At 46.1% G+C, this 17,619-nt stretch overlaps 1 protein-coding gene across 9 annotated transcripts in view; it reads right to left on the bottom strand.

Annotated features, from left to right (window-relative positions):
• KMT2D (lysine methyltransferase 2D) overlaps nucleotides 1–17,619 on the bottom strand; it is a 1,543,965-nt gene that overhangs the window by 204,333 nt on the left and 1,322,013 nt on the right. For all 9 annotated transcript variants that reach the window (XM_078685770.1, XM_078685786.1, XM_078685782.1 and 6 more), the window contains 2 exons: nucleotides 9,375–9,534; nucleotides 7,907–7,988 (listed from right to left, as the gene is read on the bottom strand). In XM_078685770.1, the coding sequence (XP_078541896.1) occupies nucleotides 7,907–7,988; nucleotides 9,375–9,534 (242 nt within the window). The remainder of the gene's footprint in view (nucleotides 1–7,906; nucleotides 7,989–9,374; nucleotides 9,535–17,619) is intronic.

Below are 17,619 nucleotides of genomic sequence, written 5' to 3'. Positions count from 1 at the left end.
GAATGCTAAGATATCAACCACCTCCAGAGAATGGACAAAGGTGTTCAGCTGCTGACGCTCAATCTCCAAGCATGAAGGTGGAGAATGCAGAGGAATGGGCCTAAGTACCGGCCTTGTTGCTGCAACAGCAGATTCTCCCAGAAGGGCAGCCTGATCGGAGGACAGGTGCTCATGGCCAAGATCTCTAAATACCATACTATCCGTGCCCAAACCAAGGCCACCAGGATGAACTGGACCTCGTCATTCCTGGCGCAGAACTATGTCTATGTCCTGGTTCTTGTTGAGCGCATATACCACCCTGGGATCTCATAGCGTTTTTGCCGAGACTCAAACAGACAAGAAGGATGACCAGAAAGAGGAGGTAGATTAAAATAGCCAAGTCTTGAGGGACTTACAGAACTTCTTGTGGTCAATCTCAGTGCAAAGGTGGAGTGGCAGGGTGTTCCAAAGAGTAGGAGCTCATTTCAAAAATGATCTGCTGCTGTTCTTGACTGTACGAACCTTCGGGATTGTTAATAGATGTTTATTAGCAGAACGAAGGGTTCTTGCGGGCTGATATGTTTTCAGTTTGTTAGCCTAGTAATGAGAACCCTGTCCGTTGAGAGTTTTATGGACAAGACAGCAGATTTTAAAATGAATCCGCTTTTTGACTGGCAGCCAATGTAGAGCCTTCAAGTTTGGTGCAGAGGGGTAGCAAGGGGGAAGGTTTAAAACCAGTCTAGCAGCTATATTCTGCAGAACCTGGAGCTTAGTTAGGAGTGCTTCGTTTATGGACGCGAATAGAGCGTTCCCATAATCGAGACGGCTGATGATTAAGCCCTCAATCAATGGCATACGGGAAGGTAGGGAGACCCATTTAAAGATTTTGCAGTGGGTATGCATTAGCCCATAGCAGGTACGCGCTTCATGATTGACATGGTCACACATGGAAAGTTGGCTGTCAATCATTATGTCAAGGTTGAGGGCTGTTACCTTCGGAAGGGGGCAAGTACCCAGGTAGAAGGCCACCAATCTTTTGTCCATAGCACCTGGGCATTATCATAAAGAACAATTTCCGTTTTATTTGCATTTAGCTGGAGGTTGTTAGTTAACACCCAGTTGTTGATATCCAGCATGCATTGCCTGAATCTATGTTAAGTATCAGCAACGTCAGGTTCGAGAGTAATTAACAACTGGGTATCATCGGCGTACGACAGTGTGTTGAAGCCATGGGCTTGATAACTTTGGCCAGAAAGGATACATATAAGTTAAGAGTGTAGGGCTCAAAATGGATCCCTGGGGGACACACCTGTTGATGAATTGGCTCTTGGAGGTATAAGCACCGATTTGAACTCTGGAAGTTCGATCACTCAAGTAACACCTGAACCAAGCCAATGCAGGGCCTTCGACACCCTCCTCCCACAGGCACTCCAAAAGGCTGGAGTGGGAGATGGTGTCGAAGGCAGCCGACAGATCCAAAAGGACCAAGATGGCAGATTTTCGGCTGTCCAGTAAGTCTAATGCTATCCACCACTTCTAGTAGGGCTGTTTCGGTACTATGGAGGGCCTGAAATCCTGACTGAGAAGGATTTAACACTTTAACTCGGTGAACAGCCATTAGTGCGCAGCTGTTTGTACGCATGCCGTTACTTCGCAAGCGTTACAACGCATGCGATGTAACAACGCATTGCTTTTAGTACGCGTGTGGTTAAATTGCATACGTAGTAACGCCGCAAGCGTGGGGGCGGCGCCGCTCTTGGAGGTCGTCACGGCGGCCATTTGTTCAAGTTTTGGATCTGAGGGGTCTGCTGCTTTTCCTGGTGCCACTCTCTGTGCCTGCCCTCCAGCCCGCCCCGATCAGCTTTATATCCTGCCTGCCCACGACGGAGGAAGCTGGAAGGGGGAGAAGATTGGGACCACGTGTGGAAAGAGGTGTGTGGGGCTTTGTAGGGCCGTGTAGGGCCATGTAGGGGTTGTGTAGGGCCATGTAGGGGTTGTGTAGGGTCGTGCAGGGGCTGTGTAGGGTCTTTCAGGGTTTTGTACTTGTGTTAGTGTAGTGTAAAGTTGTGTGTTATGTACTTGTGTTCGTGTAGAGTAGTGTCAGGTGTTGGGGAGGGTAGTGTTTAGGAGTAGGAACAGGACTGGGGCTAGGGGCAGTGTCGTGCTGGGGTAGTGTTTTAGGGTAGTGTTGTGGGGCTAGTGTAGGGTAGTGTTTTAGGGTTTAGGTTAGAGTCGGGGGCGTGCAGGGTAGTGTTCAGGAGAAGGGACAAGACTGGGGATAGGGGCAGGGTCATGCTGGGGGTAGTGTTTTAGGGTAGTGTTGTGGGGTAAGTGTAGTGTATGGTAGTGTTTTAGGGTTTAGGGTAGTGTCGGGGGTTGTGCAGGGTAGTGTTTGGGAGTAGGGACAGGACTGAGGCTAGGGACAGGGTCGTGCTGGGTGTAGAGTTTTAGGGTAGTGTTGTGGGGTTATTGTAGTGTAGGGTTTTAGGGTAGTGTTGTGGGGTTAGTGTAGGGGTTTAGTGTAGGGGTTTAGTGTAGTGTCGGGGTTGTGCAGGGTAGTGTTTGGGATTAGGGACAGGACTGGGGCTAGTGGCAGGGTCATGCTGTGGTTAGTGTTTTAGGGTTTAGGATAGTGTTGTAGTGTTAGTGTAGTGTAGTTTACTGTTTTAGTGTAGTGTCGGGGGTTGTGGTGGGTAGTGAATGAGTGTAGGGAGCGGAGTAGGGTAATGTGTATATTAGTGCAGGGGGTAGTGAATTGGAATTTAGGGTAGTGTAGTGGTGTTTCAGTAGTGAAGGGTAGGGTAGTGTTTTAGATGTGTAGGTTAGTGTATTTTCTATAGTGCGTTTAAAATTTTTTTTTTTTTAAATATGACATTTTATGACATTTTATTCCGCATACCATTATTATTACTAGGCAAGTTTTTACTTCGCATAGATTAACACTTTCAATGTAATGGTATGTGAAGTAAAAACTTGCGTAGTAACGGTTATTGCCAAGTAATAACCGCATAGTAATAGCATGCGAAGTAATGGCATGTGAAATAACATCTCATATTCCTTTAACTCATGGCAGGAGAGCATTTGGAGGGAAGGCATATAGTAGTCCAAGTCCCAAGGTAAGCGGAATGAGTCAGAGAGAGACCTTGAATACGCCAACACTCAGAACTGCTGACATTGTGCATTCTCATCAGTGGCAAAGAGATTGAGCCACGGTTCTCCCCATGCATGGAAGCGAGCTTGTACCACCTTCAGGTGGAAATGTTACTCATTATCTGGTAGGCGTTGATGGCTTAGTTTGTCTATTATGGTATTCAAAGATTCCACCAGGTTGTTCACCACAAGGAAATTCCTAGATGATTCAGCCACTTAAGAGAGTAAAGAGCCTCCTGGCAACAGGCTCCATGACTCCACCCCACCTTGTTTGTTGCATTACCACATGGCAATGGCATTGTCTGTAAGCACTTTCACCAGTCTTCCCTTGATGGAGGGCAGGACTCAACGTCAACAAGGTTTGTTTGGAGGCACAGAGCAGAGACTTCTGATCTCCACCTCTTCTGGGAGGCCACCACAACCTAGAATCCACCACCTAAACTGTGGTTGAGTAAACACCACTGCAGATCTTTTGCAGTTTCTAGAGAGATCCGAACATTGTTGGAGATCCCCTTGATGCTGGGCCCACTGAGAGTTCAGGTCCCACAGAACACCTGGCATTCTTGACCAACAGGATTCAGGAGGCCATCAGTCCCAGCAGCCTCAGAGTCTACTTCATTGAAACCCAGGACAGAAGATGAAATATCAGGATCATAGCCAGAATGTCATCGACCCTCTCCTTTCCAGTAAACATGCACACAACTATACCCAGAATAGCCCTGATGAAAGGGAGCACCTGAGGAGGAGGCTTGTGTGACTTCGGCACATTGATAGTGAACCCCTAGGGTGAGGGATGGCTTGCCGTCGTCTGACGGTGAGTGTTGACTGACTGGTGTGAGCACTCTATTGCGGTAGGAGAATACTGGGTTCCCTGACCTCCACAGATGTGCTGCCACCACTGCTATCGCTTTGATGAACACCCAAAGGGTACAGGTGAGACCAAATGGGAGCACAGCACACAAAATGTTCCTGTCCCACAATGAACCGCAGATGACACTTGTGGGCCGGCAGGACAGGGATGTGAAAATAAGCACCCTGCAGATCTAACACTACCATTTTCCCAGGTTTGAGCGAAGCCAGGACCCAGGCCAAAGTGACAACTTGAATATGTCCTCCCAAAGGAAGGCACTGAGAGGGCACAGGTCTAAAAGGGGACAAAGGCCTCTGTCCTCGTTTGGCCTCAGGAAGTACCAGGAGTACCACAACCCACTTCCGATGCAGGCACCGTCTCAATAGCCATTTGGGCACCGGGGCTTGCACTTCCTGCCAAGATGTTCCTCTGTCAGTCATTCCGAGGATTGTGGAAGTTGCAGCAGAGCAACCAGGAAGGGTAGAGCATTTCCCTTCAGCACACATGTCCGATGTTAAGTCCTGCCAGCCCAGTTAAAATCATAGGATCCCACTTTCAACAGGGTGGCTGTGCTCTACTAAGGGCATGCTAAAGGAGGTTGGCAGGTGGGGCCACAAAGGAGGTGTGTGGGGGAGAATAGATGGTAGACTGACTAGCACTCTGTTCCGACTGTGGTTGCCACGACTGCACCATGAAATGGGTAGGAAACCCTGCTGAGGCATAAGTGGTTGTCATTAAGAGAAGCACCTGCCATAGAAGTATTGAAAAGGTTAGCGTGGTTGATGGGGGCAGACAAGCCCAAGGAGTATGCTGTGGCTCTGCTTTCTTTTAAATGCTTCAGGGAAGAGTGTGCTTTATCCCCAAAAGGTGAGTCCCATCAAAGGGCATGTCCATAAGGGATGTCTGTACATCGCCAAAAAAACCTGTATAACTAAACCAGGCGTGGCGAAGGATAGCGAAGATAATGTCAATGGTTCAATCAATGCAATCTGTGGTATATAGGCCACAATGGATAGTAAACTCTGCAGCATCACAGCCATCTTGGATCATTATGGAACCAATACCTTCTGGGACCCCTGTGATAACTTGAGCAACAAAGTCCCACAGAACAAAGGTATAGCAGACAAAAGGAAGCTGGCATTTATTGACCAGAGTGGAAGAAAATACCCTCTTCCTAAATGTCTCAACCCTCTTAGACTCCCTATCCAGAGGAGCAGTCAGGAAGGCATTCAGGTTTGTTCAGCTGGAGAAAGTTTGCCCCACCAAGCCTTCCAGAGAAAGATGGCGAGCAAGAAAGGAAGGGTCAGCGGGGCAGGCAGGGCAATGGTGCTGCACAATCTAGCAATTCACTCGGGTACCAGAACAATGCTTGACCCACGTCCCTAAAAGGGGGCGGTTGAGGGCCTCAAAGCACAATAAGGGCTCAGTATTAGCCTGCCTTGGTTGGAGAACTTGAGTTAACACTTTAGTTTTGACCTTCAAGAAGCAGGTCCTCATGCCAGCTCCCCCTACAACAGTTCTCCTGTCCAGTTTGCCCACAGTCCACTACCTTGTGCTGCTTTTCTACCTGCTGCCCTGTTTGTGTCTCCTCAGCTAATTTTGCTGATTTCTCTTTTTCGGCCTTCTGTTTTGCCTTTCCTGTTCGTTTCTCTACCCTGTTTTGCCTTTCCAGCTTTTTTTTCTGCCCTCCATTTTAACTCTTCTACTCGCTTTTCTGCCCTTGGCCTTTTCAGCTAATTTTTTTTGCGTTCTGTTGTGCCCTCTTCTGCTTTGCCATTTCTCCTCATTTATCTGCCCTCCGTTTTTCTGCTCTTTTGCCTTTTTCTGCTGGTTTCTTTCCACTTCCTGCTGCTTTTCCTCCTGCTCTCCCCCCAGGACCTACTTAATGGAGGCCACAGCACGACCCCATTGAGCAGATCCTTGTGCCAGCTCCCTTGCAACAGTTCTCCTGTCCAGTTTGCCCACTGTCTGCTACCCTATGTCACCAGTCTACCTCCTGCCATCTGTTTGTGCCTCCCCAGCTCATTTCCGGCTCGTTTTCGCCTTTTCTGCCTGTTTTTCTGTCCACTGGTTTGCCTTTTTCTGCCCTCTGGTTTGCCTTTTCTGTTCGTTTTTCTGTCCTCTTTGATCCTCTTTTGCTCTGTTTTGGATTTTTCTGCCCTCTGTTTGGCCTTCTATGCTCGTTTTTCTGCTTGCTCGTTGTTTTGCCCTCTGCTTTGCCTTTTTTGCTTGTTTTTCTACCCTGTTTTGCCTTTTCTGCCCTCTGTTTTGCCTTTCTGTTCGCTCTTTTTTCTGCCCTCTGTGTTAATTTTTTTCTGCTTGTTTCTGCCCTCTTCCCACTGTTTCCTCAAGACCTGGCTTTTCAATGAAGACCACACACCGAAGCACCCAGATATCCCTAGGGTTGACAGTGACCAGCTCTACAAAAGCGGACTTATTGAAGGTGATGGGGCTGTAGGTGGATAACCTCTACCACCGTCCACATGACCACTGCGAAGGAGGAACTTTCCTCAGCAGCGTGGAGGGGATACTAGGCCAGTATCAGGAGAGATGCTGAGGCCACTGCATCCTGGAGGTCCTCATAAAAATTCATGGTAGGGTTGCTCAAAACTGGTTTCCTATATCATACTCCATGTCAGTCGGTCCCAGGACGGTGCCAAATGAGCCCCAGAGCACAATGGGTGGTGCCTTGACCTCCGGCTTCCACTGAGTGTGCATCGGCGCTAATGTTTCTCGAGCCAGTAAAGGAATTGGTAGGGACCCGGTGGTGGGTTCAGAAGGTCCAACGGGCGCCACGGGTATCCCAGATGGAGGGCCTTTCGGGCTCAGTGGGTCTGTAGGAGCACCAGTAGGAGTTAGAAGGGATCTGACGAGTCAGAGCATGGCCTAGCGGAACTCTTGGCTCTGCTGTCGCAGATGAACTGGAAACTCTGGTAGTTCAGGGACAAGTTTCGCAATTGGATCTTTGATAGACCAACTTCAGGAGAGCGATCGAAAGGCACAATGATGCCCTCCTGCCTTCATAGGAATACAAGAGCGACAGGCATGGGCAGTGTCCCACTTGGATTTCTAAGCTTTTCTTTAACTTACCCCAAAATGTTATCGTGATGACAATCGACCTTGGGACTAACTTCTGCTCAGGGACAGAGACCAACCTTTGGACTTGGACGGGCCCCAACAACGGAACTTCCGATGCACTGATGTTCAGTCACTGCAGGCTTTAGAGGCGCGAGTCAACCCCAGACACCATAGGAAAACCTAATTGGGGTCTGTCACAGACATTTGCTTACGACAGTCCTCATGAGGTTTGGTGGTCCGGAAAGGAATTAACGGACGTCAGTGTGCGGGAGAAGCACCCATATTGTTTTCCACGTCATTTGCTAATCAGAATGACGCCAGTGTGAAGCCGCACAGAGCCACCTACCAGAGCGCAGAGGTACTGCCTCAACGTTTCTGGATCCAATCTGATGCCTGGGGAAATATTGGAAAGGTGAGGGATCCGTGGTTAGAAGTCTCTGTCAGAAACACATTTGCACAAAGCTCAACTGTACCTTTCTTTGTTTGACTTAGTTATAATAATAACTACTTCAAGGTGCATAATAGGTTAATAATGAACATCAAACAATAAATAATTGGCAAAGGCTGACTGTCATTTCTCATCAAAACCCTTCCAAAACCAAAGAGCCAATGCTGACAGCGCAGACTTACCAGTGCTTATCTACGTTTAAGGTTTATGTAATTAATACTGGCATATACAGACCAGATACTGGGGTAGGAGAACTACAAAAAAGACCATCTACCTAACCCACCTTAGGATACAAAATCTCAAGATTTTGCCACTTTCCACACCTACACATTGGCAAAACAACCAACAGGCCATACACCACAAATGAAATTGGCATCCCATCAGTTATAAAGATCATGTACCTGACATCCTCCGTTTGGTTGTGTGGTGGAGTTGGAAGTGCTGCCAACAGGTCCAGCTTCTTCACTTCAGAGCCACAGAGAACTAAAAGGAAAAAACATGAAATCAGGAGGAATCTTCTTACCTACAGCTCATGGTAGTTTCATTTGCTTTACAGTGTCAATGCAATGGGAAAACATGAATGCTATCTGAAGACTAGGCAACTGTGTAAGCAGATGTCAAAAGATATATGTCTAGAGACCTATAGTTACCAGGTTTATCCTACCACAACCTCCCCCCCCCCCCCCCCCCCCGCCCATGAAGCTAGTCTGTGTTACCCTTAATACAACTATTTGCAGCAAAAATGGAGAATTGCTGGGGGGATATGGAAAAGTGGTGGATTTGTGGGACACAGCAAAGAATGAAAAAAGATTTTTGGTAATGTGGTGCATCTTAAAGACTAAGCAGAACATGGCAGATGGATTATTATAATGTGAACCATCTTATGGACTGAGTAGAGGCTAGCTATATCAAGCTAAGTTGCTCGCTGAGAAAAGGATGATGGGTGGGTTGTGCTCATGTGGCTGATTATGAAAATATGCTTGGATTATTCAAACCTGCAATCAACATAAAATCAGTTCCACAAATGCACTCTGTGGAAGGTGCTGTTAAATAAGAGTATTGAGAAATGGATTCCCTGGGAGGCAGCTTGGATGTCAAACAGCTGCAATCATTAATGCATATTCCTCTTGCACAAATCCTATTTCCTTATGCTGTCCCCTGCCCACTTGTAGCCTTTCTGATCTCCATCATACTTAAGGAACATCCCCACAGGAGCACAGATTCCGGTATCCAGCCCTCTACATAGCAGGCATTTTTCCTTTGTACGTTTGCAATGAGAATCCCTCAAGCAGTGCATCCTTTTTCCCTAAATATTTTCATCTGTTCAGAAAGATACATTCTTGCCCTGCATTTTCCTAGGCCAATCAACCAGTACGACAGGCATTTCGGCTCCCTCATACTTTGTCTTTTGCTCAGAGGAAGGCCTCGCTGCCCTGCATTTGCTATGCCTCATATCAAACAACAAAGATTCTTGAACCCTGGGTGAGGTCCTCTACTTACAATTAGGCATTCTTGTCATGTACTTTACTATGCCAGGTTGCATGGTTTAAAGTCCCTTCTCTGTGGACCCTTTCCTAAAGGCCTATTTTCTTATGAACATTCCAATGTCATTTCCATAGCGCCTATGATTTCTAACAAGATATAGTATTTAATGCTACATGACCGTCAGAGGCAGACTGGAGTGCCTTCACCAGTATCCACTGTTCAATCCAGGCTGATGCTATCTTGTTTGTATCAAGTTAACTGCTCTTGCCAAACACACAAGTGCCTTCAGCCTGCGCATTGCCCTGTAATCAAGTACTCCTGCTCACTCCAGTGAGGCCTCGCCACAGGGCATTGACAGCACATCTTTTCAAAAAAGTCAGTTACCCTTATGACTCTCAGCTTCCCTGGATGCATCAGAATCTGAGTCCTTGTGCCGCTCCCTTAAGTCTTCAGGGGTCACACCATTGACCATTTTCTGCTGTACAGATGGGGGTGGGGTAGGAGGAAGAGAAGATGGGGGTGTTGGAGGATTACTCAAGTTGTTCTGCGGTGGGAAAAAAGGGAAAAAAACACGATTTAAGGAGTGCTTAAAAATGAAGATACAATAAAACATTTGTTTACTCAAAGTGGAGACTATTGAACTTCTAGCATTTAAAGCCCCCTCACGCCCTACATATGGGTAGCCAGCACCAGATTGAGAGGTAAACTGCCTTTAATCAGCACATGTTCAGGCCTAGCCCGTGGTCTCCAAAGCTTTAGTTCTACTTCCCGCCCACATACAAGCCTACGTCACAAATAGCCAGAACAGGATTCAGAAGTGGATAATATAACGGAAGAGAACTCTGGTGTACTGCTTAAAGAATCACTAGAGTGAACAAGAAAATGTTACTTATGTAGCAGAATGTTGGAGCCTGTCTCGCTGTAGATTCAAATCCTATGCACTCTTATCATTTAGTGTTGGGTCTGGAATATTACAAGTAGTTTTTCATCAAAATGAGTGTCATGGTTGTGTGCAACTTTTGATTAAATCTCCTGAAATTCATAATGCACAAGGAAACATTTTACCTAAGAAAACCGCTCTCCTCCCCTTCCACCTATATCAAAGAGGAGGGACGCATGAAAATCTACATTACTATAATCTGCAAAACGAGTGTGTCAGGCAGTGCTTGCCGTCGGTAGGACATATAGTAGATCATATGCTGATCATAGACTGTAAACCTATTTAATTCCCTTTTTAAAGTGGTGGCTTGCAGGAAATAAAAACTTGTTTTACGAATGTTGGTTAAACTCTAGCTTCTATCATTTCCTTTATATCCATAGAATGTCACACAAACATATGGAGCAGGCTTGGATACAGTTTACAATCCACCTTGCAATTTCTGCTTGTAAACGCCATTCAGAGGTTAAAAAAAAAGGCTACAAGCAATTGCTTAGTCTTTTGTAGCATAAAAGTGTGTTCCACAAAGTACATGCCAGGTCCTTACAGCAAGAAAATGTACAGATCTTTAAGCAAATGTTTAGGATTGTTAAAAAAGATGGACTCAATTGACTGATCTATATGAAAAACAACCTTTGGCAAAAAACATGTGGGACTGCTTAAGACTGCTGTCACTGTTTATCTGAAAATATGGTTCCACAGTCTGTAAATGATTTAACTTACTAACTCCTCATACAGAAGGCATTACAACCAAGACAACTATATTCCAAGAACAGAAATGAAATATAATACACCGAATAAAAAGGTGGACCAATGAGGCAAGTTAGGATAACATTTAAGTCACAAGCTAGTAACAGGATCACTCAGTAATATTCTTTTACCTCCCCTCCCCATCAAAGCCTTTACGACTGATTTTTAAAAAGGAATGAATTCTCCATTTTGCAAGTAGGCAGCTACTGCTGCCAGAAATAGGTATATAGAGGTATGTATTGCACCTGATTTTTCCAAGTATAAAAGATTTTGCACATCACACCGTACTGCTACAAAAATCTCTAAGCTGCAAAACTACTCCTACTAGCAAGTAACCATTTCGTTTTGCAGCATGAATCCTTTTCTGGATTCACGTGCTGTACATTAGATTATGTAGCTGTTTACCTTCCCTGTAGTTGGAACAGATTAAATGAGGATGAATTTGCGAACAGGTGCTGTAGAACTTTTTGTCCCACTTGTGCTTCCTTGTTCATTAGTGCGTTCACACAGAAATGTTTTGCGAATGTGTGTGGGGATGCCCATGTTGCTGCTGTGCATATATTGTTACTGGGTACGTCTGATAGGACACCAACGTTGCACCCTTATTTCTTGATGAGTGGGCTTTTGGGCATGTGGGTAGTGTCATTCCTGCCCCTGAATAGCATGTTTGTATGGTTTCTACAATTAATCTTGATTGTTCCTTTTGTTACTGCAGATCCTTTGGTTTCTTTTGTAATGGATACAAACTGGTTTCCTTTGCAAAACTCTTGTTTCTTTCAGATAGTAAAGTAAGGCTCTTCTAACATCCAAGGTGTGTAAGGTCCTTTACATTTGTGTTTGCGGATCCCTGAAGATCACTGGTAGTAAGCTGCTTTCATGTTAAAGCATACAGCTATCTTTGGTCGAAATTGGGGGTTGGTCTTGAGAATCACCTTGTCCTTCTGAATTTGTAGGTACAGCTCCGGTATTGTTAGTGCTTGCAGTCCAGTCACTCTCCTCAGTTAAGTGACAGCAAATAGGAATGCTGTTTTTAGTGCGAGTGACTCGAGCTCCGTTTTGAGCATTGGTTCAAACAGTTTTGTCATTAATTGGCGTAAAGACTGTTTAAGTTCCATATTGGTGCTGGGACTGACATTGGTGAAGCAATACTTTTTGATTCCTTTAGAAATCTCTTCACTACTTGTGAGGTGAAGAAGATGTCACATGAGGAGCCTCTGGTGTAGGCTACTATAGCTGCTAGGTGTACCTTTATGGATGAGAAGGTTAGCCCGCTATTTAAAGGGTAACTGAGCTATGTCAGTACAGTGTCTAGTCTTGTATTTGTCTCAATTCTCTTTGCATTTGTGCACCAGTGGATGTACCTTTTCCACTTTGCTGCATAGCACTTTTTTGTAGTTGGTTTCTTTGCTTCCTTAAGGATTTCCATGGTCCTGGGCAGTAATTGTAGGTGTTCAAACTATGTATTTAGGCGGCATGCTGCTAGACTGAGTGTTGCTGACTCCAGGTGATACACTCTCCCCTTCTCAATTGTTAGCAGGTCCTGCTCTTCCTTGATAGCGATTATTTATCCCCTGGACATCTCCAGTAGATCCGAGAACCAGGTCTGTCTGGCCCATTCAGGGGGTATCAGTATAAAGTTTGTCCCTGGTTGTCTTGCTTTCTACCATACTTCATGTATTAGTGGAATCTGTGAAGAAGCTTAAGCAAATCTCCCTACCAGTTTAGTGACAAGGCATTTACCTATGTCTGTTGGTGTGGAAACCTGAAGGCTAAGTGTTGGCATTCTGCTGTTGCGCACAGATCTATTGACTAGTTTCTTGTTTCAATTCCCATTCATGTGAGCTGCTTTCTTGTCTGCTTAGTCAGTCTGCCTCCATGTTTTGCTTTCCTGGTAGGTGGACAGTGTAGAGACTGATCTTTTTGATATTGCCCATTCCCATATTTCTAGTTTGCTCCGGGTGTACAATTTTGTGCCTCCCTGTTTCTTCAGGTCGAAAATGGTTGTTGTGTTGTCTGTTTATATTAACATGGTTTGTTCAATATGCGATTTGTGCTTGGAAGGTTTTCAAAGCTAGGAACACTTCATTTCCAGGAAGTTGATGTTTTTCAACGCATTGTCCTTGTACTTTCAGCTTCCCTGTATGCGCTACCCAACCCTTGTGGGATGCATCTGCTGTGGTAGTCACTGTTGGAGTTGGTGTCTTGAATGGCCTCCCTAAGGTTACATGTTTTGAATGCAATCATTGTATTTCCTTTTGCATTTTTTTCACATGGGCCTACAACCACTCCGGCCGGCCGCTATTCAAATCGAAAATAAAACAACACATTATAGAAAAATACAGCAGCACGGAAATCAAGGTCTGATGAGCGTCCAGGATATAACATAAGTGGAAATTCACGATGTGAGAATAAGGATCCAAGAAGGTTCATTTTACAATAAAGGAAAATAAAATTAAAATCAATGTCGTACAATCATACACGCTCCTACGATAGTGAACAAAAAGCAGAAAACCCGCCAGCAGTGCACATGCATTCGAAGTAATGGGGGTAGGGCCTTTGAGTCAGGATAGTTGTAAAAAACACATACAGTTCGTTGCAAGCTATGCCCCATCCCACAAAGCGAAACACACTGTAGGAAACATAGAAGACGACGACATCGAAAAGAGAAGGACAAAGGGCCATAAAGACAAAGAAAGGACAAATTAACAATCCCATCCCCCTACCCCCCACCCTGCACCCCTGCAGAAGGTTACGGCCTACCCCCCCAGCAGCGTGCCTGTCGCCCTAATTAAGAAACCCGAAATATAGAGAAGAAGAAAAGAAAAAGGAGAACAATTATTGGAGAAGGGCCATCAATCCGGCCACCCGGCCCCTTCCCACCACCGCATGCAATAATCATCTGACAGCAATGATAAAAGGACTACGAAAAAGAGTAACCATTTACATCACAATCAATTATATCCCCGCTGAGTGTCCCTTAAATCACCATCAATCAACAATGAGTCCCACCATGTCCCAAACGGTCTCACCCCTGGCCTCTTCTATTCATAGGACCAACGTACGTCTCGGTCTCAATCGGCATACAAAATAGCATTAAGGGTCCAAATGTTCCAGGAGGATGTGGAAGTGTCGTTGCTCCATGGGACGTTAGCCACCAGAACCCCGCCGAAGACGCATGGCGGAAATCTGCCTGTGTCAATAGCAACACCGATAACAACCTCCAGTCCGAACACAGTGTCGCCAGCCATGGAAAAAGAATCACACAATGCGGCAAGCGATGAAACACCGCCGAGGCAGCCCAAAACACAGATCGATGTCGTTCTGTCACTCGCCGAGCAGACAAGGGCCCCAATGAGTCAATCACATGTGCAACAGGTGTACCCACAGTAATCACATGAACCAAGTCTATCAGCGGCTCTACGGACGTAAACGTAGCGGAGGCATTCGTCAGTGGCACAGAGGCGGGCAGATCAGCGCCTACACAAGATTGAACCAAGCCGACGTGAAACGTTGGAACAACAATGGCGGCCATCCTTCTTCCTAGTTCCCGGGCCTCCCGGATCAGGGACATTTGCAGGGTTGTTAATGCAGCCAGTACATCTCTGGACGTGGGCCCTTTCTCACGTCTCCAACCCCCGGGACTCTCTTGTACAGCGGTTTCTCTGCCCGGATGAGGGGCGCGGAAAAGGGCGCCATCCGCCATCTCAGCCGTTAATGGCCTCCTCCTTCTCCATCTCACCGCAGGACCGGGCCCACACCAGGACGCAACAGGATTCACAGGAGGACCCCAAAAATCAAAGCCGGCATCTCAATGGAGGGTCACCAAAGGGCTAAACAAAACTCTGCCGCTCCCCGGGAGTCACCCGTCCGTCCCGGGAGAAGTTGTTAATGCCCTGGCATCACACCGAGGGGGGGCCGAGGGTCATGGTTTCCCTCCGGTCCTGCTGTATCGCACTTCCCGCAGGGCAATCTGCTATTTGGAGTAGGTCGGCACTGTCGCCTTTGGCCAGCGGATCTCAGGTTCCCTCCGACCGGCTCCCCACCGCAGCCAGAGGCCGCTGTTGTTGCAGTCGCGGCCAGATACTCTCCTCACTCGAGATCGCGGCCCCGGCACAGTGAAGGACGCCAAACAGTCGGGGACAGTTTGTCGGGTCTACCGCGCGGAGAAGCCTCAGGAGCAGACGGTAAGTGAACGGTATCTTTCGCCAACTTTAGATATGCAATTATTGCGCAGGATAATCGCCAGGATATACGTGCGGGGTGAGAGGGCTCACGGAGCCGAGCGTTTATGCAGCCATCCCGGTCGCCATCTTGGCTCCTCCCCCTCCTTTTGCATTTTTGCTGTGACAACCACTAGATGCTCCCAACTCCTGGTGGCTTGAGATCATTTGTTGTGGACTCATTCTTGGAAAGGCAACAAAATCCATGTTTGAGCTCTTTGTTGCTCCTATAAGTCTGAGTCGTTTATCCTTGGAGGCCCTGACTGCCCTCCGCATGGGTCAAGAGATTAAATCGCTACTGCAGGACTTACCCCAAGAGAGAACAAGCATTGGAAATGCAATAGGTCTCGCATTAGGAAAGTTTGAGCTATTGGTCTTATGACATTTTTTTATTTATGTGTTGTTTTTTAAAATAGCTAAATTAATAGCGTTGTCATTTACAATGCCAATAGTTATAACTTTCGCAAATGTGACACCTATAGCAGACACACGTCAACATCCTATTTTATCAATTGAACATGTATTAATTGATTAAAAACGCGTTAACAATGCATTTCAACAGTGGCTGCATCCCGTGTCGTGATGGAGCAAAAGCTGGGGGTGACAGATGAGTAATTTAAGAAATGTAAAAAGGAAAAACCGTAGCAAAATTAGACAACTATAACGTCAGAGGCTATACATAACACAGGAAAAGGAACACTACATTCGGGGTAACACATGGCGTAAAGTGCGTCAGAAAATTGGAGGACTACGAGGCGTAAAAAGGGGGAGTAGAACATGAATTTAAAAGTACGGTGAGTATTCCATCTGGGAGGCAAAATAGATAGAATTCAAAATTTAAGGTTCAGAGGGCCAATGCGGTGATAAACAATTAATGAAACGATTCAATATGTTGAAAAACTACACAGTCTAAGTATATGTTAAGCAGGGTCAGATGCGGAGCATACCTCCAATGCAAAACAAAAGACAAACCGGCTGGGAAATCGGTCGTGAATGAAGTTACACAAATTGATTAACAGAAACAGAAAGAGGGTACATTGTAGATACCACAGAAGAGAAACCTAAGAGAAGACACAATAAAAGCATAGTCTGGAGGCATACTGGGTGTGTTCACGATGGTGACGTGTTGTCTCTAAGTGAAAACCAAACGGATTTTGCATGGCCATTTCCTACATAGATAATGAAGAAGGCTAGAGTTGTAGAGTTACCCAAATACAGAAAAATGCTACAGTTCGATAAGTATTAGTGGACCATCTAGAAACTGATCTAGATCGAAATAGACTCTAAAAAGTGACAGGCAAGTATTCAAAACAAGTAAACTAAGTTTGACGGAATAGGGATTGCCAATAAAAAGCGGGAGCAAAAGAGAAATTAAGAGGTAAAGGACAGCATGTAAGGAGGAGAAAAATGAGAAAGGGGGCAGTACCTGTGAGTAAAAAGCGGCCCGTGTCAAATGGCGCTGTGGAAAAGGAGCGGGAAACGTTAAGCATGTGTGGGAAACGGGGTATAAGGCACGGGCGATCACGATGGTGTAAAGCACAAAGCAAAGGACTGCACGTCATCTTACCGCCAAGCGTGGTTGGAGTAGGGGTAATGATGATATCGATGGAAGCTGTTTCCTCGGTGAGGAAAATGAAATAAATATAATAATACACGGGCACGTCTCAGGACGGGTCCGTCTTAGTAAGCGTGCTGTGAAGGGAATGTAAAATTGAGACGCAGGTTGAGTAAAGAGAACTAAGGGCGTAAGGTTCTTGAGCGAGGGCTGAAGGAGGGTCTCTTACCTGAAGTGCAGCGCTGGCACGGATAAGTGCAGTAGACAATCTCATCATGCGGGTAGTGGATGAAGTGCAGTAGGCGGAACCTGGAGTTAACAAGAGACGGCCTGGCGCCGTCAAAGTGAAAGTACGGCTGGCCGTCGGCAGTGACTAAATTAGGGAGGAGAAATGCCTGAGAGTGCGAAATGATCCCTTTGAAGTGAAGCTGCTGGCGGCAGATGGCTGTCTTTCCTGTGCACGCGCTTTTCTATGTCAATGCGCTTGCGCATTGAGCTCCTTTTCACGGGCACTGCATGGAATCGCCATGGAATCACCATGGAATCGCCCGATCTCGGTAAGCTTTGTTTAAGCGCCTATATATCTCGCTCCCGCTCAATGCGCATGCGCATTGAGATAGGTCGCTCGACCTAAAAACCAGGAACTGACGATCTACCTATTTTATACCCACTTTACCCAATCCTTAGTGCCATGACTGACAACATTGTATGATGCTGTTTTCACCACTGGCTCTTTGCCTCCAAACCTCACTGAAGCATCACATTGCTAAAATCGCACAAAGACCCCACAGACCTAGCCATCTACCGTCCCTTATCCCACTTGAATACGGACTATAAAATCTTGACTAAACCACTGGCCTGTCGATTACAACCAGAATTGGCCAGCATAATTCATGAGGACCAAGCAGGATTTGTGCTGAGTGTTAACGCCTCACTTAATCTCTGTAGATTATGGCATACTAAAGACTAACCAGATGCATTATTCCCAGAAGCTTTCTCTTGATCTGGAGAAAGCTTTTGATTCCTTACATTGGTGTTATATGCACAGAGTGCTTTGCTTATGCGCAATAGGTCACTCTTGGCAGAAATGGATACATATCCTCTATTCCACTCCAGCAGCAAGGGTGAACACTGGGAAATGCATCTCAGCCTCGTGGCTAGTTAGGA

The sequence above is a fragment of the Lissotriton helveticus genome, chromosome 1_1 (assembly GCF_964261635.1).
Source record: "Lissotriton helveticus chromosome 1_1, aLisHel1.1, whole genome shotgun sequence".
NCBI lineage: Eukaryota > Metazoa > Chordata > Amphibia > Caudata > Salamandridae > Lissotriton > Lissotriton helveticus.
Note: the sequence above shows the minus strand (reverse complement) of the source record. Positions and strands in the feature narration are given on the sequence as shown.